Genomic DNA, 25,574 nt, shown 5'->3' with positions numbered 1-25,574 from the left:
AAAATAAAAAGGTAAAGAATAAAGGAACGATGCTAAAAGAATCTCAAAAAAAAAAAGCAGTAGTGCGCACTCGTAATAAATAAATAAAAGTCTAAAGGAGCATCATGATGGGGGACAAAAGCTCACCTTCCCCACTTCATTTAGTTCTTCCTCTCTGATGCATCCCATCCTGTTCTGTACTTCATCTGAACAAGCACGAACACTCGGCACCTATGGCCTCCATCAAGATCACGCTCGCCGTGGACAGGTCGCGGAATCGCTTCCTGTTCGCCGACGCGGGCTCTGATTTCGTCGACGTCCTCCTCAGCTTCCTCACGCTCCCGCTCTCCGCCGTACAGTTCTGCGCGGCAGGTGCGTCATCGCCGGGATGCCTTTTCAACCTTTGTGACAGTGTCGACCGTCTCAGGGGCAGTGAGCTGCTCAAGGTTGAGGCCTGCCATGGCATGCTTCTCACGCCTTCGCACTACCACGAGTTTGGGTATAAATCACAGTGATATCACGCAATCACACGGTCGATGCATTATTTGTCTTGAATTCTTGCTTTAGTTAATCGGATCGTATGTTGTGATCACTAGGTGCCTTGGAATTACATGCACTCACAAAACCTTTGCCAAGAACCTACCAAATCAACACAGAGACGGCAAGTCCTGCAAGTGTTGGCTAGTCATGGCTAGACTTGTGCACGCCTATGAACAAGCAAGCCCTCGGTCTGGAACGTTTGTGAGATGTAAGGAACGTTTTTTAATCACCGACGACTGGACGATCAAGCCGGCATCCACCAACACCATAAAGTCGCTGATTCACAAGCTCAGTTCCGACGCCGTCTTCCATGGTTTTGAGGAGGTGGAAGTGTGCGTCAGCTGGGAGAAGGTAACACACGTTTTATTAGACAGCTAGCACACACATACAGTGCTAGGATTGGAATCATTCTCTCTACTGATATGGATTCTTGCGTGCCTTTGTAGGTTGTATCCATGCTGAAGGCTTCTCTTTCGTCAGATACCGTATTTGCTGATGTCTTTCTACCAATGGGAATTGATGATCAGGATGCTCCTGTCAATGTGAAACCAGCAAGCGTCGATCAGAACATTAAATTAACTTCAGGATCTTTATCACAAAGCAAGATCAAGCTTTTCTACGACAGGCAGGAGAAGAAGGTCATGTATGCTGAATGCAAGCATGACTTCGTCGATCTGCTCCTTGGCTTCTTGACTTACCCGGTGGGCTCTCTGATAAAAAACATGACTGACGGTGCTGCCATATCTCATCTTGGCAGCAGCAGGTTCAAAAATCTGTACACGAGCGCCGTTGATCTCAACGCTGCTGGATTCATAACAGAAGGCAACCGCAAGAAGGCGTTGCTGAATCCGCCCCTTAGCCCGTTGAGCCAGCGCCGTGAGTGCTTCACCCTCAAAGAAGGCGATCAACAACCGGAGAACTACATGGGTCTGTTACCATATAGCTCGTGTGATGACTGTTGTCATGACCTTGTCGAAGACCGAAGGTATGTTGTGGACGATGATCTACTCATACACCAGGCCTCTGCGATGTCGGTCGCGAAGCACTGGTGCAGGAGAGAAAAGGCTAACGTGATGGACATGGACATTACCATGGGGAAACATGAGGTAAGCTAAGGATTATAAATTTATGCTCAACACTTGCTAGATCCGGCTTACTTAAGTTTCCTTGTCTTCCAGGCTGTTGTGCTACTTCAAGCCATGCTTACCTCGAAGACAGTGCTGACCGATGTGTTCATCGACAGGCTGGAGGCAGTCCTCCCTCCAGAAGAACCCCAGGGCGTAAGACCATAACCGTGGAGGTCGCGAGATCCGACACCATTGCCGCCGTCAAGAGCAATGTCATGAATGAGTCTACGGTTGCAAATATCTTATGCACTGTTGGCGAATACAACCTCGTCAGAGAATGTACCACCATCTGTTGATTTTACAAGTGATAATTGTCTATTTTATCCAGACAGGTGGTGTGGTGCTCTGCTATAATAATGGTCATGTTTTCATGTGCGCTTAAGAACGATCGGTTGTCCGAGTTTTTGTGGTGGCTTAACTCGTTTGTCATTTGAATGGGAGATGAAATCAGATTCAGTTAACATATATAGGCCAAATGGAATTACAGTGTTAGTAACACTAGAAATGCATCTGAAGCAATGCTATAAACATATTCTTTTATTAACTTGCAAAGACAAATTAATCATTAGATACACAAAAACTTGATAGGCAACTGACAAGAAACTAACACAAATTTGCATGTCTACTAATGGATGGGCAAGGTTCAGTTTGAATGGGCCGGAGCACATTCTGGTATTCGGCCCACCCAAACAGTGGCCGATTGGCATGCAACCCTGTTTGATCAGTCCAGCCCACTGAAAATAGGAAAGCATGGTCAGCCCGTCTAAAAATGATCCGACATTACCGCAGCTAAGAACATCAATTAGGCTAGTATTATTATTAGTTGTTCTTATTAAAACTGAGCATATTATTGGAATTCACAGTTCTTCCTCGATTATCCTTTCAAAAAAGGATATTTGTTCCTCGATTCTGAAATCATCTCCAGATTTTATCTGACAAAAGTGGCACTTTGTTCAACACATAGTAATCCTACAAAACAATGTGATGTGATGACGAAACGACAAGAATAAACAACAGGGCAGAACAGAGGCAGCAACATGCGCGCGCGGCCACGCACGTCTTCAGTTCAGCATGCGCCCACACGGGCACACGGCACGGAGGAGACCGGCCGTGCCCGTCACCGATCAGCGACGCCGGCGGGGCGCGGGCGGAGGATGCGGCACTGCTCGGAGACCTTCTGCTGGAGGTAGTAGGGGTGGAGCGGGTGGTCGTGCGCCAGGAACCCCCACCGGCGGCCGTTGCGCGTGATCTTGAGCAGCCGCAGCAGCATCGCTTCGGCGAGGTCCCCGTCCCGGTCCCGCGCCACGTACCGCGCCACCCGCTCGATCCGGTGCCTCTCCTCCGCCGGCACCCGGTGGTCCAGCGACGTCGGCGGCGGCGGTGCCTCCATCATCGATCCGGATCTCTCGGCTGGCGTCGATGATCGGGAGCGAGTCTTTAGGGTCTGGATCGAGACGAGAGAGATTTTGTAGCCGTTTCATTTATATACAGCGCGCGGTTCACAGTTCACAGGACACTTGGCCCTGGAACGGGAATGTTTTCCTTTTATGGCGCGGAGTGATTCCCAGCCGTCGGATCCCGCATCTGATGGTCGACGTGGGTACACATGTTATCCAAAATTGGTCGATAACTTCATCAATTTTTTCCAAATGGTGATAATTTCATCATTATTGTCACTTATATTCTCCTAGGAAAAATTAATGGCCTGATACTATCTTTTCCCTCGGTTTTTTTTTTTGAGAGAATCTTTTCCCTCGGTTAATGGTACAGCTAATGACCCAATGCTCCTCCACTAATGTAGTAGAGATATTATTTTCTTTTTCTGCACATGGATGTTATCCGATCTGGAAATCGAGGGGCCGAAAATAGTGACACCACACTTGCATTCCTTGCTACTAAACGATGAGCCAGTACTTGCATTTTACATGGTCGTTTTTCAGGAACACTATTCTATCTCTGCTCAAACACTACAGCAAGCACACACTGATGATCACAGGCACCAGCACCAGCATGAGAACGAGGAAGGTATGTGCCCGGTCTTCCGGATCTGCGCCGCCTGCTCCTCCGCTCTCGCTGCTTCTTGGCTCCTCCTCGCCTCCGCCGCCTGCCTCTTTGCCTCCGCTCTGCGACCCGCCGATGCCAGCTTCCGAGCAAGCACGTCCTGCTCTCGAGCTCGCTTTCGTTCCATCTTCGCCTGCAATTCCAAAGTGGCAGTTCCTTCAGATGTTGCCATGTTGGATGCTTGAGTTTCTCTTTCGGTTTTTTCGAAATCTGTCTGGTTAACTGCTATGAACTGAACAGTTGTATTCAGAGAATGTTTCATATGCTAATTCAGAGAAATTAATCAGTTTCTTTGGCTGTTTTTATATTCAAGTAGGATTCTGCTTGATGGTGAGTAGCCACGCTTCTTGCTCTGCACCATTAGGCTAGCCATCAAAACCATGAAAGTGCATCGATCCTTTTCCGATGAGAAGTTTCAGTGGTATTAGATCATCAACTAATTAATTTGTAGTCAGCATCGCAAGGTATACCTCTATTCTCTTCATTTCAGCTTCATATTTTGCTCTCTGGTGGTTTTCCCAAGCTTGAATCTTTACCTCTTCTCTCTGAAACCTACAAGAATTGCAGGGTTGTAGAAGATGAATGATAGTATATCTGCTTTACGAGGAATGTGCAATAAGGATGATGTTTCACAAGTGTGCAAATGTCTCTCGCAAATAGGCCTAGCAAATAATGTCTATTAAATATATATTTCTACCAAATGACCTGAACATATTGTCAATAATGCAATTTTCTGAACTCAGTACTGAATTGAGGATTGTGTCATTACAGTTACACACTTATACTGATATCCGTTAGCAGATAGTTAGAAATGTACCTTGCAAGATATTTTGCTTTCTCTGCCTCCTGCCAATCTGCAGCACGGGTCTCTCTGTCGATTTCTAGAGCCTTATCAGCTGGAACATTTGCGAAATTTGCAGTAGCTCTCTCTTCCTTGCTTGCCCAAGCAGCTATAGTTGTCTTGCCTAGCCGTTCACCGAGATCCATGATTTCCTTCCTGGTGTTCAACTGTAGCTCCTCCTCAGACATGCACATCTTGCTTGAATCAACATTAGCACCACCGAATTCCACGCTGCGTTGCGGAGTTGGTGTCCGGGAGGAAGTAGGGCTAGATGCTATTATAGGAGTCCCTGTCCGAGAGGGCTCCTGGCTGGCAATTGGAGTCATTTCTGTTCCCATATCTCTCATCGAGACAGACCTAACTACGTGTTCTGGTTCATCAACTATTGGAGCAGTTTGTGCAGGTTTCAAGGAATCCGGCTGAGTGAAACCTGCATATATTGTATACAGAATATGTTATCATCACACTAAAATTTATTGATGAAATAAAAGCGCAAACAAGAAATCTCATTCGTGTTTTGCAAGTTACATAAACAAGAATATATTTATTACTATTAGAGTCATTATTTTGGGTAGGATTATAAATAGTAACTGACAGATCAGTATCCCTGAAATATATATTGGTCTGGTACAGCATCTTTTTCGCTATAAACTCCTCATTTCAAGAACAGTCAATATCTTGCAGGTATATTGCTTATTGTTTTAGTTGGAAAACCCAACTTGAAACTGTTTGTCGAATAAATTTAGAGAAATAAGTGGTGGATTGTGGCAGATTGGCTTTTCAGCAAAAGGAAACATCAAGCATACAAGAATGATAACATCACAGTCAGGCCTTTTCGCACCACCAACTAATGTATCATGATGTTATGTTCCACTTGTCCCCGACTCAGCCGGTGCCAACAGCTTCAAATTTTCCAACCAACAACATCAAATTTGCCAACCAAACACTTCCAAACAACCCTTGACCCAACTCATCATACTACATCATAAACAATGATGAAACATGCCAGTTCAACCTCCAAAGTTCAGACAAACATGCTAGGATATTCGAGACACATCAAGCAGAGATATTGTTCTCAAGTTACCGACACAGCAACATTTATCAGCTCATGATCACATCGCAACCGTTATCAAGTAAATCAGTGTGAGATAACAAAAGAAAAACATCAAAAAAGCATGTCAAGTTCTTGCTTACCAACTGAATTACCAGCCAAGGCTCCGGTGTTCCTCGGCACCTCGGCGACCACCTTAGCAACGGCCGGTGGATGAGCTCCGTGCTCAGGGAAAGCAAACGCCGACCTCTTCGGCGGGATCCCAGCGGCGCTCGCTGTGCGGCCAGTACGGTTCGCCGTCGGGCTGGAAATCCACTTCTCTGCGTCGTCCCACTTGGACGGCGTCGGTCTGGAGAAGGGCGGCAGCAAAGCGGACACTGCCGACGACCTCTTCACCGTCGTTGGACCCGACGAGCTGCTCTCGGAGTCGAAGCTGTCGTCGTCCTGAGCCCGGTTCCTCGATCTGTGGCCGCTGTTGCTCGACATCTCGGTGGAGGTGGAGCATTCCAAGCTCCCTGTCAAGACAATTGTCAGTGTTCAGTAGACGCATTGTAACCAGTGAACTGCATGTACAAACAGTCGGACTTACTCCGGTCGTCGAGCTCGCCGGAGTCGTTGGCGTCCGGCGAGTTGTCCTCGCTGTCGTGCTGCTGCTTCTCTAGCCCGAGGAGCATCGCCCGCAGCTTGGCCGGGGAGAATCCGCCCGACTGCATCGCGGCAGAGAGGAAGAACAGAGGAAGTTAGCGAGTCTGAAAGAAGGGGATCGAGCTACTCACATCTGCGGCGAAACGAACCAAGAAATAGCCAAACTTGATGGAACCACGCGAGAATGGACAAAAGGATCCCCAGCTTTTTCGAAAACCGTGCAGCCCAGATAGATACCCGACCCACATCAATCCCATGCTGAAAGCTACGGCACCACACTCACATCGTCGTCGCCGAATTGAAGACAAAATTGGGCAGAGCAGCAGCATCAACTGGAACAGGATGCTGAAAGACACTGCTTTTCTGCAAAGTGAGCAGCGAATTCAGCAGTGAAGCGTCGAAATGTAGGCCGGATTTTGGGGAGGAATGGAAGAACAGAAGCAGAGCTGGCGCTGCAGGGGAGCAGTCAAAACGTAGAAAAAGAAGTGGACCTATCGGCAGAAAGCGCATCGAATTCAGCAACGGCACGGCAGACATCCTGCTTTCCAAGAACTCACAAATCATTAAAGAGATGGATAGAGAGGTCACACCTCAAGATTCCCAAAACAACATTAGCAGCAGAAACCTCACGAACAGCAGGAATCCAAGATAGAGAGGACCAGCAAAATCTACCAAATCGAACCAAGATCGCTGGTGCCAATGGCATCTCGGGTAACTAAACCGTGCTTACACCCGAGGACAGAAACAAAAACCCGAAGGAGCCATCGAGACTGGGAGTCGGCCGCCATGATTCGAGCTCGGGAGCAAGAAGTACAGATGAAAACCAAGAAGAGCGCCCAGAGAAGATCCAAATGGAAAGGAAGCGACGGATGGGGGGAGGATCGATACCTGACGGTGGGGCGGGTCGTGGATGCGCTCGTAGTCCATCGGTGGCGGGCACAGCAACGGTAGCTCCTGGGAGTTGAGAATGGTGGACGATGAGAAGCGGGGGAAGGAGACAGGAAGCTTAAGAAGCGGCGAGAGTGGGACGTGCGAGACTGCGAGTGGTGGTGGTGATGGTTAATTAATTACTAAGTCTGATTGATGCCTCTCACGATGTCAATCAGCCGAGCCGATTAGGACCTGCGAGGAGAAGTGCATTTGGAGGCTTGCGAGGAGGATTTGCGAGTGGAGATCTTGTTGGATCCTTTCCCCCTTTCCCCCCGTGTTTCGTGAGTCAAAGGTGACACGATTTGTTTGCTAGTAATCATCATGTGCTTGGAATTTCATTCTGGAGTGTCATCCATTTATCCTCTCTGAACATTGTCTCATCCATTCCAAGCTCTCTGAAGATTTGTTCTTCTGCTTGGTGCATCAGAGTTGTAGGGGGGGGGGGGGGGGGAAGAAGAAGAAAATGTCGATGTTTGAATTTACTGCGTCTCGAGCCGTTCACCATTGCCGCTGCAGGAAGCAAACGGCAGCGAGCGCCGCAGCAGGTTACGTGCGCCGCAGGCTCCTCTCCTGACCTGACGCTCTCACGCAACACTATTTAAACCTCGTTTTGAAACAAGTCAGGTCAAGTCACACAGATATTGAGAGACCGACTCTTCGGTGTCAATTTTTTACTACTCCGTATATATATAGATTTTACTAATCACTCGCGAGAATTCTCGTGATCGCAGTTGTACGGACTGCAAGTCGTGTGGCACAGTGCCAGGCAGTGCACGTGTGGGGTGGTACAATCTGAATCTGGGCAATGTGCAGATTAATTCGTTCATTCATTAGCAGATACTATATAATGGATTAATAGGGGAACTTTCGTAGGAAGAGAAAATATTTGCGAGTGAAAACTGATGGAACGTGACAGGAGGAGGACCAAAGAGGCATACATGAAGCTGCTAGTGTAGGCAGGCACATGCTGCAGAGTCCTTGGTCCACGCCATGGCCGAGGTAGGGACACCGGCCACGCTCCTCTGCGACTTGTCTATTCTTCGCCCCGTTGCTATGCTTCAGTCAGGCCCAGCTTGCCAGTTCAGAATGCAGAGCATTGAGTATATTCTCTTTAGAAGATTATAAATGACGATAAACTGTTGGGCAACACTCAAAACTGATTCCAGGTGTATATACTCTCGATGTGTACAGAACATATTTTAAAATGTTTAAATACTAGGAAAAAAATTCACACGTAGAGGAACATGTTCTATGACTATGCGTGCATCTAGTGTTTCACATTAAACCGATAAGTTTCTGTCTCTGTAAAAAATGTACAAAAAATATCTCGAGAAATAGATTATTTTAGCACCAAAATGTCCTTTTTACACGGGCACAAAACATGTTGGCTTTTGGCTTAAACCACTTTGTGAGCATGTAACATGTCAATATATACACGAGATTTTTTAGCAAAGATAATAAGGTGCTTTTGATAAAAGATAATTTAGCAAAGAGACAATGTATTGGGTGTACTAAATGTGTTTTTTGTGAAGAGCAAGAGACGGTAGGACACTTATTCTTAACATGCCTTTTTGCTAAATTAATATGGCAAATTGTTAATTTTACTCATAATCTTCCTCCGCCAACCAATATTACAAATATGTTTGGAAATTGGTTAAATGGAGTTGACAAACAATCCAAGGCTTTAATTCGCATTGGTGTATCAGCCTTATGTTGGTCAATATGGAGATGCCACAATGATATAATCTTTAACAACAAGAAAAATTTCAATTTTTACAGGTTATCTTCTCCATGGTGCATTGGATCCAACTTTGGGCTCTCATATCACCACCAGAGCATCAGGATGTCATGGCTTCTGAATGCATACGGCTCCAGATGGTCGCTCAGAATATCTTGTGCCGGGCTGGCTGGCAGCATATTAGTCGACTAGAGGATGCTTAGTTGATTCATGTTGTTCTCCTTTTTTCGCTGGTTGATTCTTGTATCGACTTTACGCGATCTTTGAGATATAATAAGTACTTAACAAAGATTACTTTTTCTCAATAAAAGGTTGTGTGCATCACCACAATGCAGAAGCCGGGTTTTTTCCTATTCAAAAAAAATACACAAGATTTTTTTTGTATTTTTTAACATTTTAAAATATGTCCAAGATACATTTCAAATAAAGGGTGCATATGCACCCAGTGTAGAAACGCCATGTCCTGAACTCGCCATATTTTTTCTACGATCGCAATTTTTTTTTGCATGAGATCTGCGTCCAAAACCTTGTACAAGGTGCTAAATTCCAAGAGGTCCTTCCAAGTTCCAACCACAGTAATTTTAGTTTACATTCTACTATGCAAGTAACATTCTCTATTCAAGTGCAAACATGACTTCAGGAACACTGTTCTTGGGTTCTGGGTGTAAAGTGCACCACATTTCACTGTCGGTATTTTTCTTTACCCAAATTTTAGGATCAGGGTGTGCCGGCACTACTTATAGCAGAGTTTGATCAGATGTTTGGCCGAGGTAGGGACACCGGACACGCTCCTCTACAGTTTTCGATTTCTTTCTGAATGCGACTTGTCCTACTCTTCTGCCTCTGCAGTTTGGAGTGCAGAGCGTACAGAGATTTCATTAATGAACTATGAATATATTTTTCGTTATTTAGGTTCAATTAAAAAAATTCATGTACTCGCAGTGGAATGGGCTGATTAATTCGTCCAGATACTGTAATGGGAGTGCAATCTTTCTTGTAACCGCAGTGGAATTGACTATCCGCGTCGATATTTCTATAGAAGGTCCCAACTTCCAAACGGACATGTAAAGAAAAAACGTCTAAAAGGCGCCTCGCAATTCAATATCTAGACTGCTGCACACACGACACATCCATGTCCGATTCTTGTAGGATGCAAGATCTGATGGTGCGCTGCACTTCGAAGCCAGCTACACGAATGGTTCGATCTTGAGGAACCGGATGGAATCTATTATACGTGAGTTCATTCAATATATGTGAGTTTACTTTCTCCTTGCAACAATAACTTCAGGGACAACGTTCTTGGTTCATGGCTGTATACCCGACATTTCCATATCGGTGTTTTTCTTCATTTCAAAATGTATGTTTTTTTATCTGTCGGAACAGAGTAGTACTTGACAACGAGGACGTACGTACATGTATAGCTAAACATGCATAAATTGCTCCGACAAAGATGCCTAATCATTTGTTGGTGGAGAAGCATTAGACGGGATAAGATTGCTGAGTGGGTTTAGGTTCATGAAATCGCGCAATCACTTGATGATTGGCCATGTAAGACTTTGACCAAAAGGGTGTCACCATCAACGTGTTCATGTCAACACTTTTTTTTGGGGTGCTTGTGCATAGGCTTAATTTGTCCGGTTGTCAGATTAGAAAGTAATAATCCACTCCATTAGGTGCGATCTGATTAATCTACATCCACGCCGACCGGAAGTTGAAACTTAAAGGGACAACCAGATTCAAAAGATACACATGACATTTGTCATTGGTGCTGCGTGATGGAACAAGGCCGGCAATTACCTCCGTGGTCCATTGTTGCAAACGCATAAGTCCAAAGATGGAAACTCAAAGCATTTCCCTTGATAGTGATCTCCGAACTGCTACTGCTACCAGACGAGATGTGCATATGTAGGTTTTCGTCTAGTCGTCTTATTTCTCAAGGACGCCGTTACGTAAAGATGCACAAACTGTTGTCCTGAACAAAAGTAAACCCTTTGTGTTTGTCATACCTCAATTTTCTACTTTGAGCGCACTTAATTGCATACTTAGCTAATAATTTTGGTGGATGCTTAACTCAGCTACACAATATGCATGATACTACCAAATCTACGGGTTAAAACAGTCCATTAGCAGGGACCTCTTGACTCTCATATCATATAAGATTGATGCACTAGTGGCCTTAATAAAAAATCTAAATTAGTAAAAAGGGCTAGAAATATATTTATATTCCAACATCGGTTAAAGAGGAATTACACCCTCGTCTATTCCAGCTGGCAAGAGCAATGTCACTATCTATCTCTGATACCAAAGAGAGCACACTATTCTCTCAGCTCTAGCTTGAAGGGTGCCACATGTCAAAGTTGCTCACCCTAGAGCTAGAGCGGAAATCGTCAACACCTGTACTAGGAAACATGGACTATGCAAAACAACACCTGCCATGTAAGCGTGGGTAAAATGCAGACCACACAGCACCAATCTTCTATCTTTCTTGTCAACACTGATCTGCACGATATTTAGAGGCTTCACATTTTAGAAAATTGTCAATAAGAGAATAACTAACAGAAACTTTTATCAAAAAAGTATTTTAGAGCCTTACCATGGCTGCCACCTACTAGCCTGAAGTAGTGGTTCTTCGGGACATGCTAGACCGCTAGAGACTGTAGTGAGGTGTAAGCAATGGCGGATGATGGCAATGGATCTGCTCGGGTGCCAGCGATAGCAAGCCAACGGTAGCAATATATAATGGAGGGGAGACCTGCAGACGTCGTTATAGTGGCCGAGACAGGGGCACCAGCAGGGGCCTGCCCATATGCCTAGGTCCGTGCTATTTAGTACTACATTATGTAAATTAGCTGTGTATTTTGTGCTTTGGCCCCCCAATAGTCATTTTCTCTACTCCGGCCCCCCTTATTTGTTTATCCTACCTCCGTCTCTGGTCATGTAGTAGCACAACAAAGTCGTACGCGGCGCGAGTGGCAATGGATTTATCTTCCCTCGTCATGCTAATTGTGGGCAGCACGCCGAGTCCCACACTTCCGTCCGAATCTAATATGGTAACTCAACATTTGGCGAAGGCCCTCCCACCAATGATTTTTGCAAGACGCGGACGTTGTTGTTTCACAAGGTCTTGGGTTGATCTCTCGCCGAACCTAAGCTTTTGTCCCTAGTGGGCCCATGGCTAAATGAATCTTTGAACTGAAATCCGCTACTTAGAAAAAGATCAAGCCTTCTGAGGAGGCCCGACCAAAGCAGGGGAGACATGTGCTTCCTGGAGTGACGCACCGGAGTCAATGAAGTATGCGAGAAATAAACATTTTTTGCACGCATGATCTAGTCCAATAAAGCCTATTTTGTAGCTTAATCCCACCAGGATTGTTCCTGTGGTTGGGTTGGTCAGCCAGGGCGGACGCCCTAGGATATAAGGCCCCAACCGAGGGGGGGGGGTGTTAATCGGAGTGAATGGGAGGCAATCACACAATTGACGAAGTCCACCATGGCAGCTAGGCACTCTATGGTATTTCTCCTCTAACCACGCATGAAGCTTCTTAAGCTATGTTTTTTTTTTCTCGAAAATCAATGCCACCTTCACGGCTCCATTAATCCCCTTCCTACTTGGTTGCTCGTTGCCACCACAAAGGTGGGGGAGGGCGCCCACAATGTCGGTAAAATCAGATTACATCTCCTCCTAATCCATGAATTTTAGTACATGGTTCTAGTGCAAATTCTTCCATATACCCACTGCACACTTGCCCACACTCGCACGGTGAGTACTCCTGATTTTTATCCTTTCCTTCGCTTATAAATATGATCCACTCCATCCCATTTATTAATTCACTCACACGAAATCTAATTCTCAAGCGGTCTATTTCTAGAAAACGGGACCTAGGTGAAAGGACACGGATGTCGCCTAGAGGGGGGGGTGAATAGGCGATTTAAAACTTTTACGAGATGGGCTTAACAAATGCGGAATAAAACTAGCGTTTACTTTGTCAAGCCCCAAGCCTATAAACTATAGTTCACCTATGTGCACCAACAACTTATTCTAAGCAATGGTTCACCCAACAACTTATGCTAAGCAAGACAAGCAACTTATGTGATAGCACGATATATATATAACTTCAAGCACGATGGCTATCACAAAGTAAAGTGCATAAGTAAAGAGCTCGGGTATAGGAATAACCGAAGTGACGTGGAGACAACGATGTAGCCCGAAGTTCACACTCTTGCGAGTGCTACTCTCCGTTGGAGCGGTGTGGAGGACAAGTCACTCCAAATGCACGAGGGCCACCGTATTCTCCTCGAGAATTCCCACCAAAAGGGATGTCCTCGATCCACTATGGGACCTTAGGAAGGTCACCGAACCCGCACAAAGCTTGGGGCTATCTCCACAACTTAATTGGAGGCTCCCAACAAATTGCCACAAAGGCCTTGCCCTTGAAGATTCTCCACAACTTAATTGGAGTCCCCAAGAACACCACAAAGATGCCACAAAGGCCTTGCCCTTGAAGATTCTCCACAACTTAATTGGAGTCCCCAAGAACACCACAAAGATGCCACAAAGGCCTTGCCCTTGAAGATTCTCCACAACTTAATTGGAGTCCCCAAGAACACCACCGAGATGCCACAAAGGCCTAGAATCCGTCTAGGGTTCCAAGAACCCAAGAGTAACAACCTTCTTGCTTTCACCTCCACGAATCACCGTGGATAACTCAAACCGATGCACCAAATGCAATGGCAAGAACACCACAAAGATGCTCAAGTCCTTCTCTCTCAAATTCCAACAAAGCTACAAAAGCTATTGGGGGAATAAGAGAGGAAGAACAAATAAGAGGAGGAACACCAAATTTCTCCAAGATCTAGATCTAGTGGATTCCCCTCACAAAGAGAGGGATTTGATTGGTAGGAATGTAGATCTAGATCTCCTCTTCCTTTTCCCTCAAAAAGATTCAAGAAGCATAGGAGGAGTGGAGGGAAAGGGAAGCTCTCAAGGTCAACAATGGTGGAGAGCACAAAGGGGAAGAGGTAGCTGCCCAAGGAGGAAGAAGGGGGCTTAAATACCCCCTCCCATCGAAATATGACCGTTTGGGTCAGCTCAGCCGGATTTTCCGGGCCGGATATTTGCAAAATATCCGGCCCCGAAAAACGGCTAAGGACATGAGAAAACTGCTCTCAGGATGGGGGCCGGACATTTGGCCGGATATTTGCCCGGATTTGTCCAAAAACCGGATTTTTCCGGGGGCCGGATTATCCGTCCCAAACTTGGGCCGGAATATCCGCCCCCCTAAAACTGGCGTAAACATCAAACCGAAACGGGCATAACTTTAGCATCCGGACTCCGATTTTGATGATCTTGGGCTTGTTTTAAAGCTAGGAACAAGCTCTACAAGATCATGCAGGAAACCATCATAGTCCAACAAGGGAGGATAGAAACAAATGATGAAAGGTTTGACCTATCTAAAAAAGACATACCGGTAAAACCTCCAATCTTGAAAATGCAACAAGTTGCCCGTGCAAAAACCATTCTTGATGAACTAGAGCTTGTCATGAGAATAAGCACAAGCTCTAAATCATCACATGGATAATATCCAAATAATAACCAAGAAAGATGATGCAAGGATGCAAAGGTTTGAGCTTTCTCCGAATGATACGATCGAGTTACTCACTCGAGAGCCCTCTTGATAGTACGACAACTAAACTATAAACCGGTCTCCAACTACACTATGAGACCGGTGAGAAAGAAACCCTATCAAGAGCAAACCTTATACTTGCGCATTCCACTTGAGCTTGATGACGACGATCTTGACCTCAACAAGATGGAACGCCTTTCTTGCTTGTGCTTGCTTGACGAAGTCTTGTAGATTGCTCCCCCATAAACCACCATGGGAGAGCTTCTTCTTCGGCGCATCTTCACATATCCATGATCACCATATGGATGGAAAGACTCAAGCAAAGGATCTCTTCGAGATGGCTCATCTTGAACTTGCACATCATTTCTTCATTCTTCATCATGTTGATGTCTTGAAGTAACTTGAGGGCTCACTTCATCTTCATCTTCAAGACATACTTGACACTTGATATCCTTCATCAATTTCTTCTTATTGCAACCTTGAAGCCAACATATGGTTCAAGAATTGCCTATGGACAACTCCTACAAATATAACTCAATGCAAACATTAGTCCATAGGGATTGTCATTAATTACCAAAACCACACATGGGGGCTCCATGCACTTTCACTAGGCACCTAGCCAATTGCTAGTCGATTGTTTGAAAATTTCTCACTTTCCTACTCGATTTGACTACGTTATGTAAGTCTATTTGTTACTAAATTTCCAACCAGGATGTTTTGTTGTATCTTCAGAAGTTTCGGATATCTCTTGTAGTTGTTGTTGAGTGTTGACTCTGGGCATGTTCTCTTAGATGAATTCCCGCTGTTGGATCAGATCAAGGTAAAAGCTAAACTTGTTGTTCAGAACAACCCAACAAGAGTATGGGTATGAGATAAAATATTACCCATGGATCTGTAAATGAGAAAATATCATACCTATCGGGTAGAGCGGGTACGGTGTGGGATTGTAGAACCCATACCCACATACCCATCTAAATTTGATAAGTGGCCATCATGATATTCTAAATTACTTAATTTTCCCCCTAATCACGTCTTCGTGCTGCTAGGTTGAACCTCACTCTTTCCGGTCTCACAATCGCTAGTAGGTTAATGAGGATTAGACCCTATTTTGGATTGCTTCACCTGATGTCATATTTTGTAATCAATTTGATGTGTTGTAAGCGTGGGTATTTTTATCCGCGGGTATCCACTTACCCTACCTGGTGACGCGTATGTGAAAAACTTATACCCATTGACGGTATGGGTATGGGTGACGGGTAAAATTGAAGGCAAGGACATGTGATGGCTCTACCCGTACCCATACCCTGCGTGTGCCATCCCTAGCTGTTCTAGTACTATTTTTAAATTTGTGCAGTAATATGTGATCTAGAAAATGTTCGTCTGGAAGTGAAGAAAAGGGAAAAAACGATAAAGGAAAATGAGTTTATTTTTAGGATAGTAAAGGGAAAATAGTTTTTTTTTGAGGGAGTAAAGGGAAATTAGTTGATTGGAACTCAAAAGTATCAAAGGCTGTAGAGACCGTGGGCCGCGGCCCATTGCCATACTGGGCTCAACGTCTCTGCCACAGCCTCAATTTCTGAACGAACCCCCATTCTCCCGACACGATCACCTTGCCCTCCCCGACAGAAACCCTAAGTAACACCACCGGCCGGCGCCGCCCCTCTTCCCTCAAACCCCCGCCGACCTCCGCCGCAGAAGCCATGGCGGAAGAATCAGCCGCCGCCACCTCCACCTCCACCAACCACGAGGTGGACTTGGGCCACCTCATGGCGTACGACCCCTCACACCACCTCGCCGCCGTCCCGTCCTCCAGGGCAGAGCTGCGGGAGGAGTGCCTCCGGAAGGCCACGGAGCTGGCGCAGGCCGTGGCCGACGCCCTCTTCGCGCTGCCGGCCACCGAGGGGCGCGACGGGCCCGTCGTCCGCCTCCCCCCGCCCGCCAACCGCCTCCCCCGCGAGAAGCATGTAAGTATAACGTCTCCGCTCTCCTACCATTAACGATCAACCATTACATATGTTATATATAGAAAATGTTGTCTTCATTGGTATGGCTATACGGCCTACACCGATGGTTGGTATGCTGCAAAAAAAAAGACCAACTTGAATAGCAATCACCATTCGATAGAAGAATGTGAAGATTGGATTTCCAGATTCATGGTAAAAAACAGAAGAACTGGATCCAAGTGCAAAAACAAACACGAATATATATTTTTCCTACTCAAGTGCATAATTGTATATCTGGCTGCGTGAGACGTACTCTTTAGCTGACTGGTGAAGATAGGTATTAAGCTTACCTCAAGCTGAGCGAGGCTTTGCATTCTTTAATTGATAAATCTTCTACAGTTGTCAGTCCATTACATTTAGAACTCAGAATTATGCAAACAAAGCAAGCACTTACAAGATGGCCACACATGCCCTTAGACTAGTTATAGTGGGGAGTAACATAGAGTAGTAACATGCACATATTAGTAATAGACTGTGGTATTCCATTTACTTAATAGACTGCAGTACCATATTTTAAACACACTAATTGAATTTATTATTCTGTTATCACTTGCGGTGAAGTACCTGATGAGCCGAAATCATTTGGTCAAAGTTTGACAAGCAAGTAGGGGAGTGTATCTCAGTATCATTTCAAGTATATTATAAGAACATAGGAGTATATTGGATATCTTGGAATCAAGAACACTAACCTGTCTAGGAGCCATGGATGAACTTCTGACAGGGCTGCAATTAAAGTGAAGAGTCAGTAAGAGTGTAAGACTACCCCAAGTATTGACTTTGGCTTGAAACATTGTTCAGCTTAGCTATGCTATATACTAAAATTAAAAATCATTTAATGTTAATTACTCCATCAGTTCACAATTACCTCGCATTCTAGGTTTAGTCGAAGTCAAAATTTTGAGTTTGAACGAATATTTAGGAAAAAATATCAACATCTATACTATAAAACCTATTATATTAGAATCGTCATGAAGTATATTTTCAAATGCATTTGGTATTGCGAATGTTGATATTTTTTTTTCTTAGTCAGATTTTGCAAAATTAGACTTTGACTGAACGTAGAACGCGAGGTAAATAAAAACGGAGGGAGTACAAATCAATTTCAGAGAGTCAAGACAACAAATATAATAGTATACAAATATAGGCAGAGAATGAATGTAGTAACATCTTTACCTACAAATAAAAGAAGGGATATAAACATAGAAGAATACCTCTGCAAAAATAGATACAATCTTTGTAATAGAATGACTGTTATGGGCCAAAACTCCCATCAGACCTGTTCAGTCATCATACCAACAAAGTTAGTATGAGAGAAAAAAAAAAGCATGCTGCTATGTAAATGTAGGTTGACGTTTCTATACACCATGATTTGGTAAAACTGCACAGTCCTGTGGAAAAATTTGGCTATTGCTTACTTCTCAAGTATTGCACGCATCTGTTCATGGTGACCTCAATTAAGTCATTTTTTAAGGAAATAAACTTAACCAATCAGGTATACACCTAAACAGATTATGCTGATCCTGCTCTTGTGTGCTAGTACAAACTGAGCCGTCCTAAACTTAACTGAACTTCATGACTAAGCTGAATCACACTGAGATGGACTGCGAGTACCTGAAACACTGCTTTGGCTCGTTAATGCAGGTGACCGTGTGGCACATTCATCGAATCAGAAACATTCATCAAATCATAATGTACGCAAGGATACATCACAAAGGAGCAGCATGTACCAAAGAAATATGCACCACAAACAATTAGAATAAAAAATCAGCTTGTACAGAAGTTCAAGAGGTTCAGCATGAGCGACTGCAAGGTGCGGTAAAAAATGATCATCTCATTGTCCACATCTATTTTTAAAGTATGAATGCCATAAAAGGCCAACTGATGCAGCATCACAATGTTGATGCACTCGAGGTAGCATTGCAGGAGCATTTCCAATTTCTTTATTTTAAAAAATAACTTGTCAATTTAATGGTCTTGTTCTATCAAAGGCTACAAGAAAATAAATGGCAGTGGTAACCAACAATCACCTGAAGAAGCTGTTGCAGTTCATTTCTTACTGAGATTCATAAGAACAAGAATCCATCTCATCTGCAATTTTTTCCTGCCCATCTCTCTACAACTTTATAGACTATAGAGTATAGTTGTAATTGTAAACCTGAGATCGAAATTTTGTTTAGCCTGAACTTAGCATAAACTAAACTACTCTTCAGGCCTACAACACCACATCATAACAAGATGCAGTGTTCGCTATAATTAACTTTGTCCCTCTCACAACGAATTAGAAAATATAATTAACTTTCTTTGTATGAGGTACCCTTGTATGCATATTCATATAGGAAGAAAATGAAAACAAGAGATATGTATACTCAAGCTAATATTTTTCTTTCCTGTCACCAGTTACCAAGGCCGGCGCCTCCTACAAAATGGGAGGCTTTTGCAAAACAGAAAGGTGAAATTGTTATTCTTGCCAGCTCTTTGAGTGCTTTTGTTGGAATTCTATTTACCTGGATCTGGTATAAGTGCATAACAGTAACTTACTTCCAGGGATTGTCAACCGAAAGAAGAACAAGCGTACATGGGATGAGCAAACCAATTCGTGGAAGCGGAATTATGGCTATGATCGCGTTAATGACGACAGAGACATTCCCATCATTGAAGCCAAAATGACAGATGGTAAGCAATTTTCCTCCTTTATCTATAGCTAACAAAGCTTTTCTTTAGCATGTTGAGCAATCTTTGTGAGCTTCTCCTCTACTGATTATCTTGTGTGGTGATACAAAAGCTTAGCAGCCTGCATGCTTTTGCTTATGTACACATATTTTGTCCAGTAATCAGTTTCCAATGCTCTTTTCTTTTATGACTGACTGAATGTAACTAGTCCTCAATTTATATGTAATTAGTTATAACATGTATGTGTCTTCAAACCTATTTTCTCACCCTGTTACCCTTCTAATTAAATTTGGTTAACAGAACCAGGTGATGATCCATTTGCTAAAAGAAGGGAAGAGAAGAAGGGCAGGGTAGATAAGCAAGAAAAGAACAGACTTGGGAATCTAAGGAATGCTGCAAAAGTTGGTGCTCTGCCAAGGTAATCCTTTCCTGCTATCTAATATCATCTGCATACCTCATACGCTACTTTTGTCTGTTATTCATTACATTAGCAACTCAAGAATCTGATATAATAGTTTCTGAAAAAATTTATGCAGTCATATACAGCTCGCTGCCACAGCCATTCCGATCACAGGAACAAAAGCTGATCTGCCTAGAAAATCTAAGAAGGAAGACCTTGAGAATGTTGCTGGTATGGCTTCTTCAGCAACGGCTAGTGGTGGAAAGTTTGACAAGAAGTTGCCGGGCGAGAAACCTCTTAAGAAAGCTGGCAAACATAGAAAGGTTTTTCTGTCCTCCTATAAACTTGTTCACCTTCTGTAGATGATAGCTCCAGTAGCTTACCTGTTTATTTTCTGCAGTTTCTCCCCGTGGCGGAAGGAAAAGGAATGGGCAACCTGGAGAAGCAGCAAAATGACAAGATCTTGAACAGCCTACTGGCCAAGAACTTCGAGGAACCGTTGGATGTCAGCAAGGCAAGCTCTGAAATCAAATAATATCGTTAATTCATTTGTTTAGTCCACACCATCTATCTAACAAACAGCTGTACATAACTTCTGTTACCAGGCAATCACGATGTACAAGGTGAAGAAGGACAACAACAGAAGGAAAGAGAAGAAATCGTCGTCAGGATCTGATAAGTTGAAGCCTGGGAAGAAGATCCACAAGAAATCTTCAAAGAAGAGTGCTTAGGTCCACATTATCCATCTTTAGTGTAGGAGGCGATTTTGTATGGTTGTTGTCCTGTTTAAGTTCATCGGAGAAATATTGTCCTTCCAGGTGCTAGTTGTGACACAAGAACCTGAATGTTGCTGTGGCAATGCTGCACGGATAATGATGTGCACGTATTATATAATCTGTCAGAATATGGGAAATGTTTCTGGAAAGCTTTTTAGCGGTATGAAACTTAGCAACCTAACAAAAAAAGTCGTATTCCGAAATGTTTCAACGGTCTGAACAATTGGTGCTTCTGTTCTCCATGGTAGACCCATCTTAGAAGAGCACCGGTGCTTACGAGGGCCTAGTCATTTGCCTAGTGTAAATAAACACTGGTGCTTACACCAAACCCGGTTTATTTTCTTGGCATCCATCTAAGCAACTTACATTGTACATGCTCTAAGAGCATCTTCAACAGGTGATATATATGCTGTCATGTACATCATCTTGGGTTAAAAAAAGTGGGGCTCCAACAGCTGATGTATATGTAAAAAGTTGACCTGTATAATTTGTGTTGCAAATATACATCACCGGTGTGGTGCCGTATTGCATAAAAACGGTCACACACGGCTCCAACTGTCACTTTGTCGTCTTCTCCCGTGCGTGACCCTTCTCTCTCCACCGTGATTGTTGTCGCCTTAGCCACCGTCGGATCCCGCCGCTTGTAGATCCAGGCCCGCCGCATCGCACTATTTCCTCAAAAAGAATGATGTGGCACGTCCACACCCTACCGCGCCTCGCTGAAATGCCGCCACGCCGCCACATGAGGAGCATCACCGGCTACCTCGGAGTCCCGCTGCGGTCCTGCGGCGGTTGGGCCGCCAAGATAACCTGGGCCGGGAGCGACTGTGGCGGCTGGAGCTCGCTGCCACGTACGACGCGATAGTGTGGCGGCTTGACGGGCCGCGCAGCACATCACGGTGAACTTCAGGGACCTGTAGAGTCACGAGGAGGCGGAGTTCCCCGGGACCTCCTATACACCGACCTGGTCAGTGTATAGGATTTTCCGAGTTCCCCGGGCATTGTTTGAGGTCATCTCTCGCGCACAGGAGCGCAAAATCCACCGCGAGTACATGCGGATGAGCATCCACCAGACTGACTGGGGAGGCCATGGCACGGTTCTACGCCGCTCATCCGAAGCTCGTGCAGGCGGAGCTAGACCTCTATGCCAAGTTGGTCGTGAAGCGTGCTGATGTAGCGGGCGGTGCTTCGACTTATGCTGTCGGTTCTTCGACAGCGTTGCATGTGTCGGACCATCGACCGTTATTCAAGTCATCTCGTCGGGCATGAAGATGGACTCCGACTTTTGGGAGCTGATTATCTACGAGGCCGACGAGCAATAGGAGGACACCCGGTTTTGGGACTTCGTCGACAAGGTTTGTAGGTTAAAGAAGTGTCGATTTTTGAGTGTCAAGTTTCCATGTATGGGCGTGTCCTAGTACTATCTGGTGTCTGAATCCTCCATGTATGATATCTATTAATGGGACTATATGTGTTGAAATGGCAATGTCAAAACTATGTGTCCATGTCAAGTTTCATTTGAAATGTGCCAAAGTTCAGAACTTTCTCTAAAATTTTGTAGGACACGTAATGTATTTTACATCACATGGAATAGCAAAATTGTTTTTGGTGATGTAAAAAGTAAAAACACAAAGCAGGTTATGTAAAATTGCCTTTGTTGAATATATAAGCAAACTACCATATGATTTAATTCGAATAAGAAACTGATAAATCATGACTCCACAAACAGAAGGTAAACGAAACATGCAGATCAATAAAGTAGATGAACAGATAACATCTCGATAAAATAAATCTATCGCATCTACTCCAAATAGTAGTACTAGAAACTCTAGCAAGATCTGAAACGAGGAGGACAAAAACGCATACCGTCCAGCGTTGGCCACAGCAGCGACAACAATGTTGGCGGCAACAACAATTTTTTCCCATGTTGAGGTTGCCGAATAAGTTATCGATATCCGGGAAGAAGTTGTCGTTTAGGAACTCGTCGTCAGACGACGTCGTGTTGCTAGTAATCGCGCGTAAGTTCTCCCCAAAAACCTGATTGCCCCTCGTCCGTACAGGTCTACGAGAGGCAGGGTTCCGAAGGCCTATTGTCACACCGCTTGGTGCACGACGAAGGACGGGATAAGAAAGACGAAGACAATGGCGCAATGAACTGGAAAGAGGTAGTCACATATGGTGTCTCGTACAGGCTAGAGTTCTCTCCCGTGCAGTGCGGTTCGGGAAGGTCATGGGGCATAGCCCATGTCCGAGTCGGCATAACCAAGATCCAAAAAAATCGAAACGAAACGGCTGAATTAACACGTCCGTTAATGACTTATAATTAATCACACGATTAATTTCCTGAACAGCAAAAAGATAAGCTCGGCGATATTTCCTGGACGAGCCGAGACAGACGGACGAGGAGGGCGGCGGAGGAGGAATGCGCGAGGGCTCTCTCTTCTCACTCACTTACAAGGACTAGAACAACCTACCTTATATACCATTTCAACTCTCTCTAAACTAGCAATGTAGGACTAAACTTTAGCCCACCTCTTGTCATTTCCACATGTGCCAAGAGAATTTTAGAATTTATATTGAAACATGGGCTAAGGTCGAAGGCTAAATTCCAGCAGCCTTTTGGTGATGTATTCTACATCACCTGCCGGAGATGATCTAAGCTCCCTAGGATTGACGCGATGTGGTTGCTCCTTTGTTGACCCTACATGTCAGCGTTCTATTGTCATCTTTGTTTTTCTTTGCGAGCGGGCTCACACAATCTTTTGGGTTTTCGTGTGTGTTGGTTGCCAATGCGTTGGAGAGGCCGCATGTGTAGTCGGTTCAAGATCAACTCGCTCTGGATTGTCTAACCCATACAACTTTGAGTTGAGCATGTTTTTCTTCAGATCCTAATCCCTACCCTCCATTGGGTCATACCTTGCTCCTCGAAATTCGTTTATTTTGTTCTGATAGCTACGCAGAGGTCTTTCCTTACGACTGATGAGATTCGTAGCATAGAAAACAAAAAATTTCCTACCGCAAGAACGAAAACACAAGCCAAGATCTAATCTAGTAGATGGTAGCAACGAGAAGATCATGAGACTAACCCTCGAAGATTTCTAAAGCCTAACGAGATTAGATCTCGTGGTGGATGTAGTCGATCACTTGCCGCTTGCAAAAGCGCGTAGAAGATCTTGACCGCTTGCAAAAGCGCGTAGAAGATCTTGACCGCTTGCAAAAGCGCGTAGAAGAACTTGACGGTGCCACAATCGGGCAGCACCTCCGTACTCGGTCACACGTACGGTGTTGATGAAGATGACATCCTCCTCCCCGTTCCAGCGGGCAGCGGATGTAGTAGATCCTCCTCGGAATCCCGCCAGCACGACGGCGTGGTGACGGTGGTGGTGGAGATCTCCGACAGGGCTTCGCCGCAAGCGCTGCGGGAGAAGAAGGAGGAGGGAATAGCTAGGGTTTGGGCGCAGGGTGATGCTGCGACTTGGGGAGCTAGGGCTGCGACTTGTGGTGCCCTTGGGGTGCCCCTTGGCCTCTTTAAATAGGTGGCCAAGCCCCTTGGGTCGTCCAAAAACCTGCCCCCAAGTTTGACTGAGTTCCGATAGGTTTCCGGTTCCGAAAACCTAGTCCTACTCGGACTCTTTTGCCAATTCCGAAATTGCATTAAGGAAAGACTCCTTTTCCCTTAAGGCAACGTGGTTGCACCTATTATGGAACCCTCCGGACTTCCTTAGACATCCCGGGTCGTCCCGGACACTTCCGGAACCTTCCATAATATTCCGGACTATTCCGGTCCTTCCAGAACCTTCTAGAAGCTCCGGTCAAAACACCGGACTTTTTCCGAACCCCGGAAAATGACTTCCCATATATGAATCTTATTCTCCGGACCATTCCGGACCTCCTCGTGATGTCCTGGATCCCATCCGAGACTCCGAACAAAACTTCGAACTCCATTCCATATTCCATATCTAGTTAAAACGACACCAAACCTTAAGTGTGTCACCCTACGGTTCGAGAACTATGCGGACATGATCGAGACTCCTCTCCGATCAATAACTAATAGCGGGACCTGGAGATCCATAATAGCTCCCACATATTCAACGATGACTTAGTGATCGATTGAACCATTTACATACGATACCGATTCCCTTTGTCTCGCGATATATTACTTGTCCGAGGTTTGATCATCGGTATCTCTATACCTTGTTCAACCTCGTCTCCTGACAAGTACTCTTTACTCGTACCGTGGTATGTGCTCTCTTATGAACCATTCATATGCTTGCAAGCTAATTAGACGACATTCCACCGAGAGGGCCCAGAGTATATCTATCCGTCATCGGGATGGACAAATCCCACTGTTGATCCATATGCCTCAACTCATACTTTCCGGGTACCTAATCCCACCTTTATAACCACCCATTTACGCAGAGGGCGTTTGATGTAATCAAAGTACCCTTCCGGCATAAGTGATTTACATGATCTCATGGTCGAAAGGACTTGGTAACTATGTATCGAAAGCTTATAGCAAATGAACTTAATGACGTGATCTTATGCTACGCTTAATTGGGTGTGTCCATTACATCATTCACATAATGATATAACCTTGTCATTAATAACATCCAATGTTCATGACCACGAAACCTTGATCATCTATTAATCAACAAGCTAGTTATACAAGAGGCTTACTAGGGACTCCTTGTTGTTTACATAACACACATGTATCAATGTTTCGGTTAATACAATTATAGCATGGTATGTACACATTAATCATAAACACAAAGATATATATAATAACCATTTTATTATTGCCTCTTGGGCATATCTCCAACAGTCTCCCACTTGCACTAGAGTCAATAATCTAGTTTACATTTGTAAAGATACAACACCTTGGCCTTCTGGTGTTTTATCATGTTATGCTCACTGGAGAGGTTTTAGTCTACGGATCTGACATGCTCAGAAACGTATGTATTTTGCAATTCATTTGCGTCTCAACGTATCACTCATTTTCCAAATGAGTCGGCATATATGCTTAGTCCGCTGGTGGAACCTTAATTCCGCGGTCTGAAATATGTCACTAATATTGTCACACACAATATAGCTGAAAGTGCATGGAGCCCCCATGTGTGGTTTTGGTAATTAATGACAATCCCTATGGACTAATGTTTGCATTGAGTTATATTTGTAGGTGTTGTCCATAG

General features: G+C 44.6%; 4 protein-coding genes across 4 annotated transcripts; 2 read left to right on the top strand and 2 right to left on the bottom strand.

Moving 5' to 3' along the window:
• The first annotated feature begins 212 nt into the window (after positions 1-212).
• LOC124704717 lies at positions 213-1,811 on the top strand. The gene is made up of 4 exons (XM_047236987.1): positions 213-472; positions 576-870; positions 966-1,625; positions 1,698-1,811. Exons 1-4 carry the CDS (start codon positions 213-215, stop codon positions 1,809-1,811), a joined length of 1,329 nt encoding a protein of 442 aa, XP_047092943.1.
• A 952-nt stretch (positions 1,812-2,763) lies between these two features.
• Positions 2,764-3,036, bottom strand: LOC124704715. The gene has a single exon (XM_047236986.1). It carries the CDS (start codon positions 3,034-3,036, stop codon positions 2,764-2,766), a length of 273 nt encoding a protein of 90 aa, XP_047092942.1.
• Positions 3,037-3,512: 476 nt separating this feature from the next.
• Positions 3,513-6,306, bottom strand: LOC124694179. Its single transcript, XM_047227196.1, has 5 exons — positions 6,189-6,306; positions 5,743-6,114; positions 4,525-4,978; positions 4,178-4,259; positions 3,513-3,840 (listed from the first exon to the last, which is right to left on the bottom strand). The coding sequence occupies exons 1-5, from the start codon at positions 6,271-6,273 to the stop codon at positions 3,637-3,639; spliced, it is 1,197 nt and encodes a 398-aa protein (XP_047083152.1). The 5' UTR covers positions 6,274-6,306; the 3' UTR covers positions 3,513-3,636.
• A 9,930-nt stretch (positions 6,307-16,236) lies between these two features.
• On the top strand, positions 16,237-20,577 carry LOC124694178 (ribosome biogenesis regulatory protein homolog). Its single transcript, XM_047227195.1, has 7 exons — positions 16,237-16,500; positions 18,937-18,988; positions 19,084-19,212; positions 19,510-19,627; positions 19,746-19,932; positions 20,010-20,123; positions 20,215-20,577. Exons 1-7 carry the CDS (start codon positions 16,237-16,239, stop codon positions 20,338-20,340), a joined length of 990 nt encoding a protein of 329 aa, XP_047083151.1. The 3' UTR covers positions 20,341-20,577.
• Positions 20,578-25,574: the final 4,997 nt, after the last annotated feature.

This window comes from Lolium rigidum, chromosome 3 (genome assembly GCF_022539505.1).
Source record: "Lolium rigidum isolate FL_2022 chromosome 3, APGP_CSIRO_Lrig_0.1, whole genome shotgun sequence".
Lineage (NCBI taxonomy): Eukaryota > Viridiplantae > Streptophyta > Magnoliopsida > Poales > Poaceae > Lolium > Lolium rigidum.
This window is presented reverse-complemented; position numbering and strand designations above follow the sequence as displayed.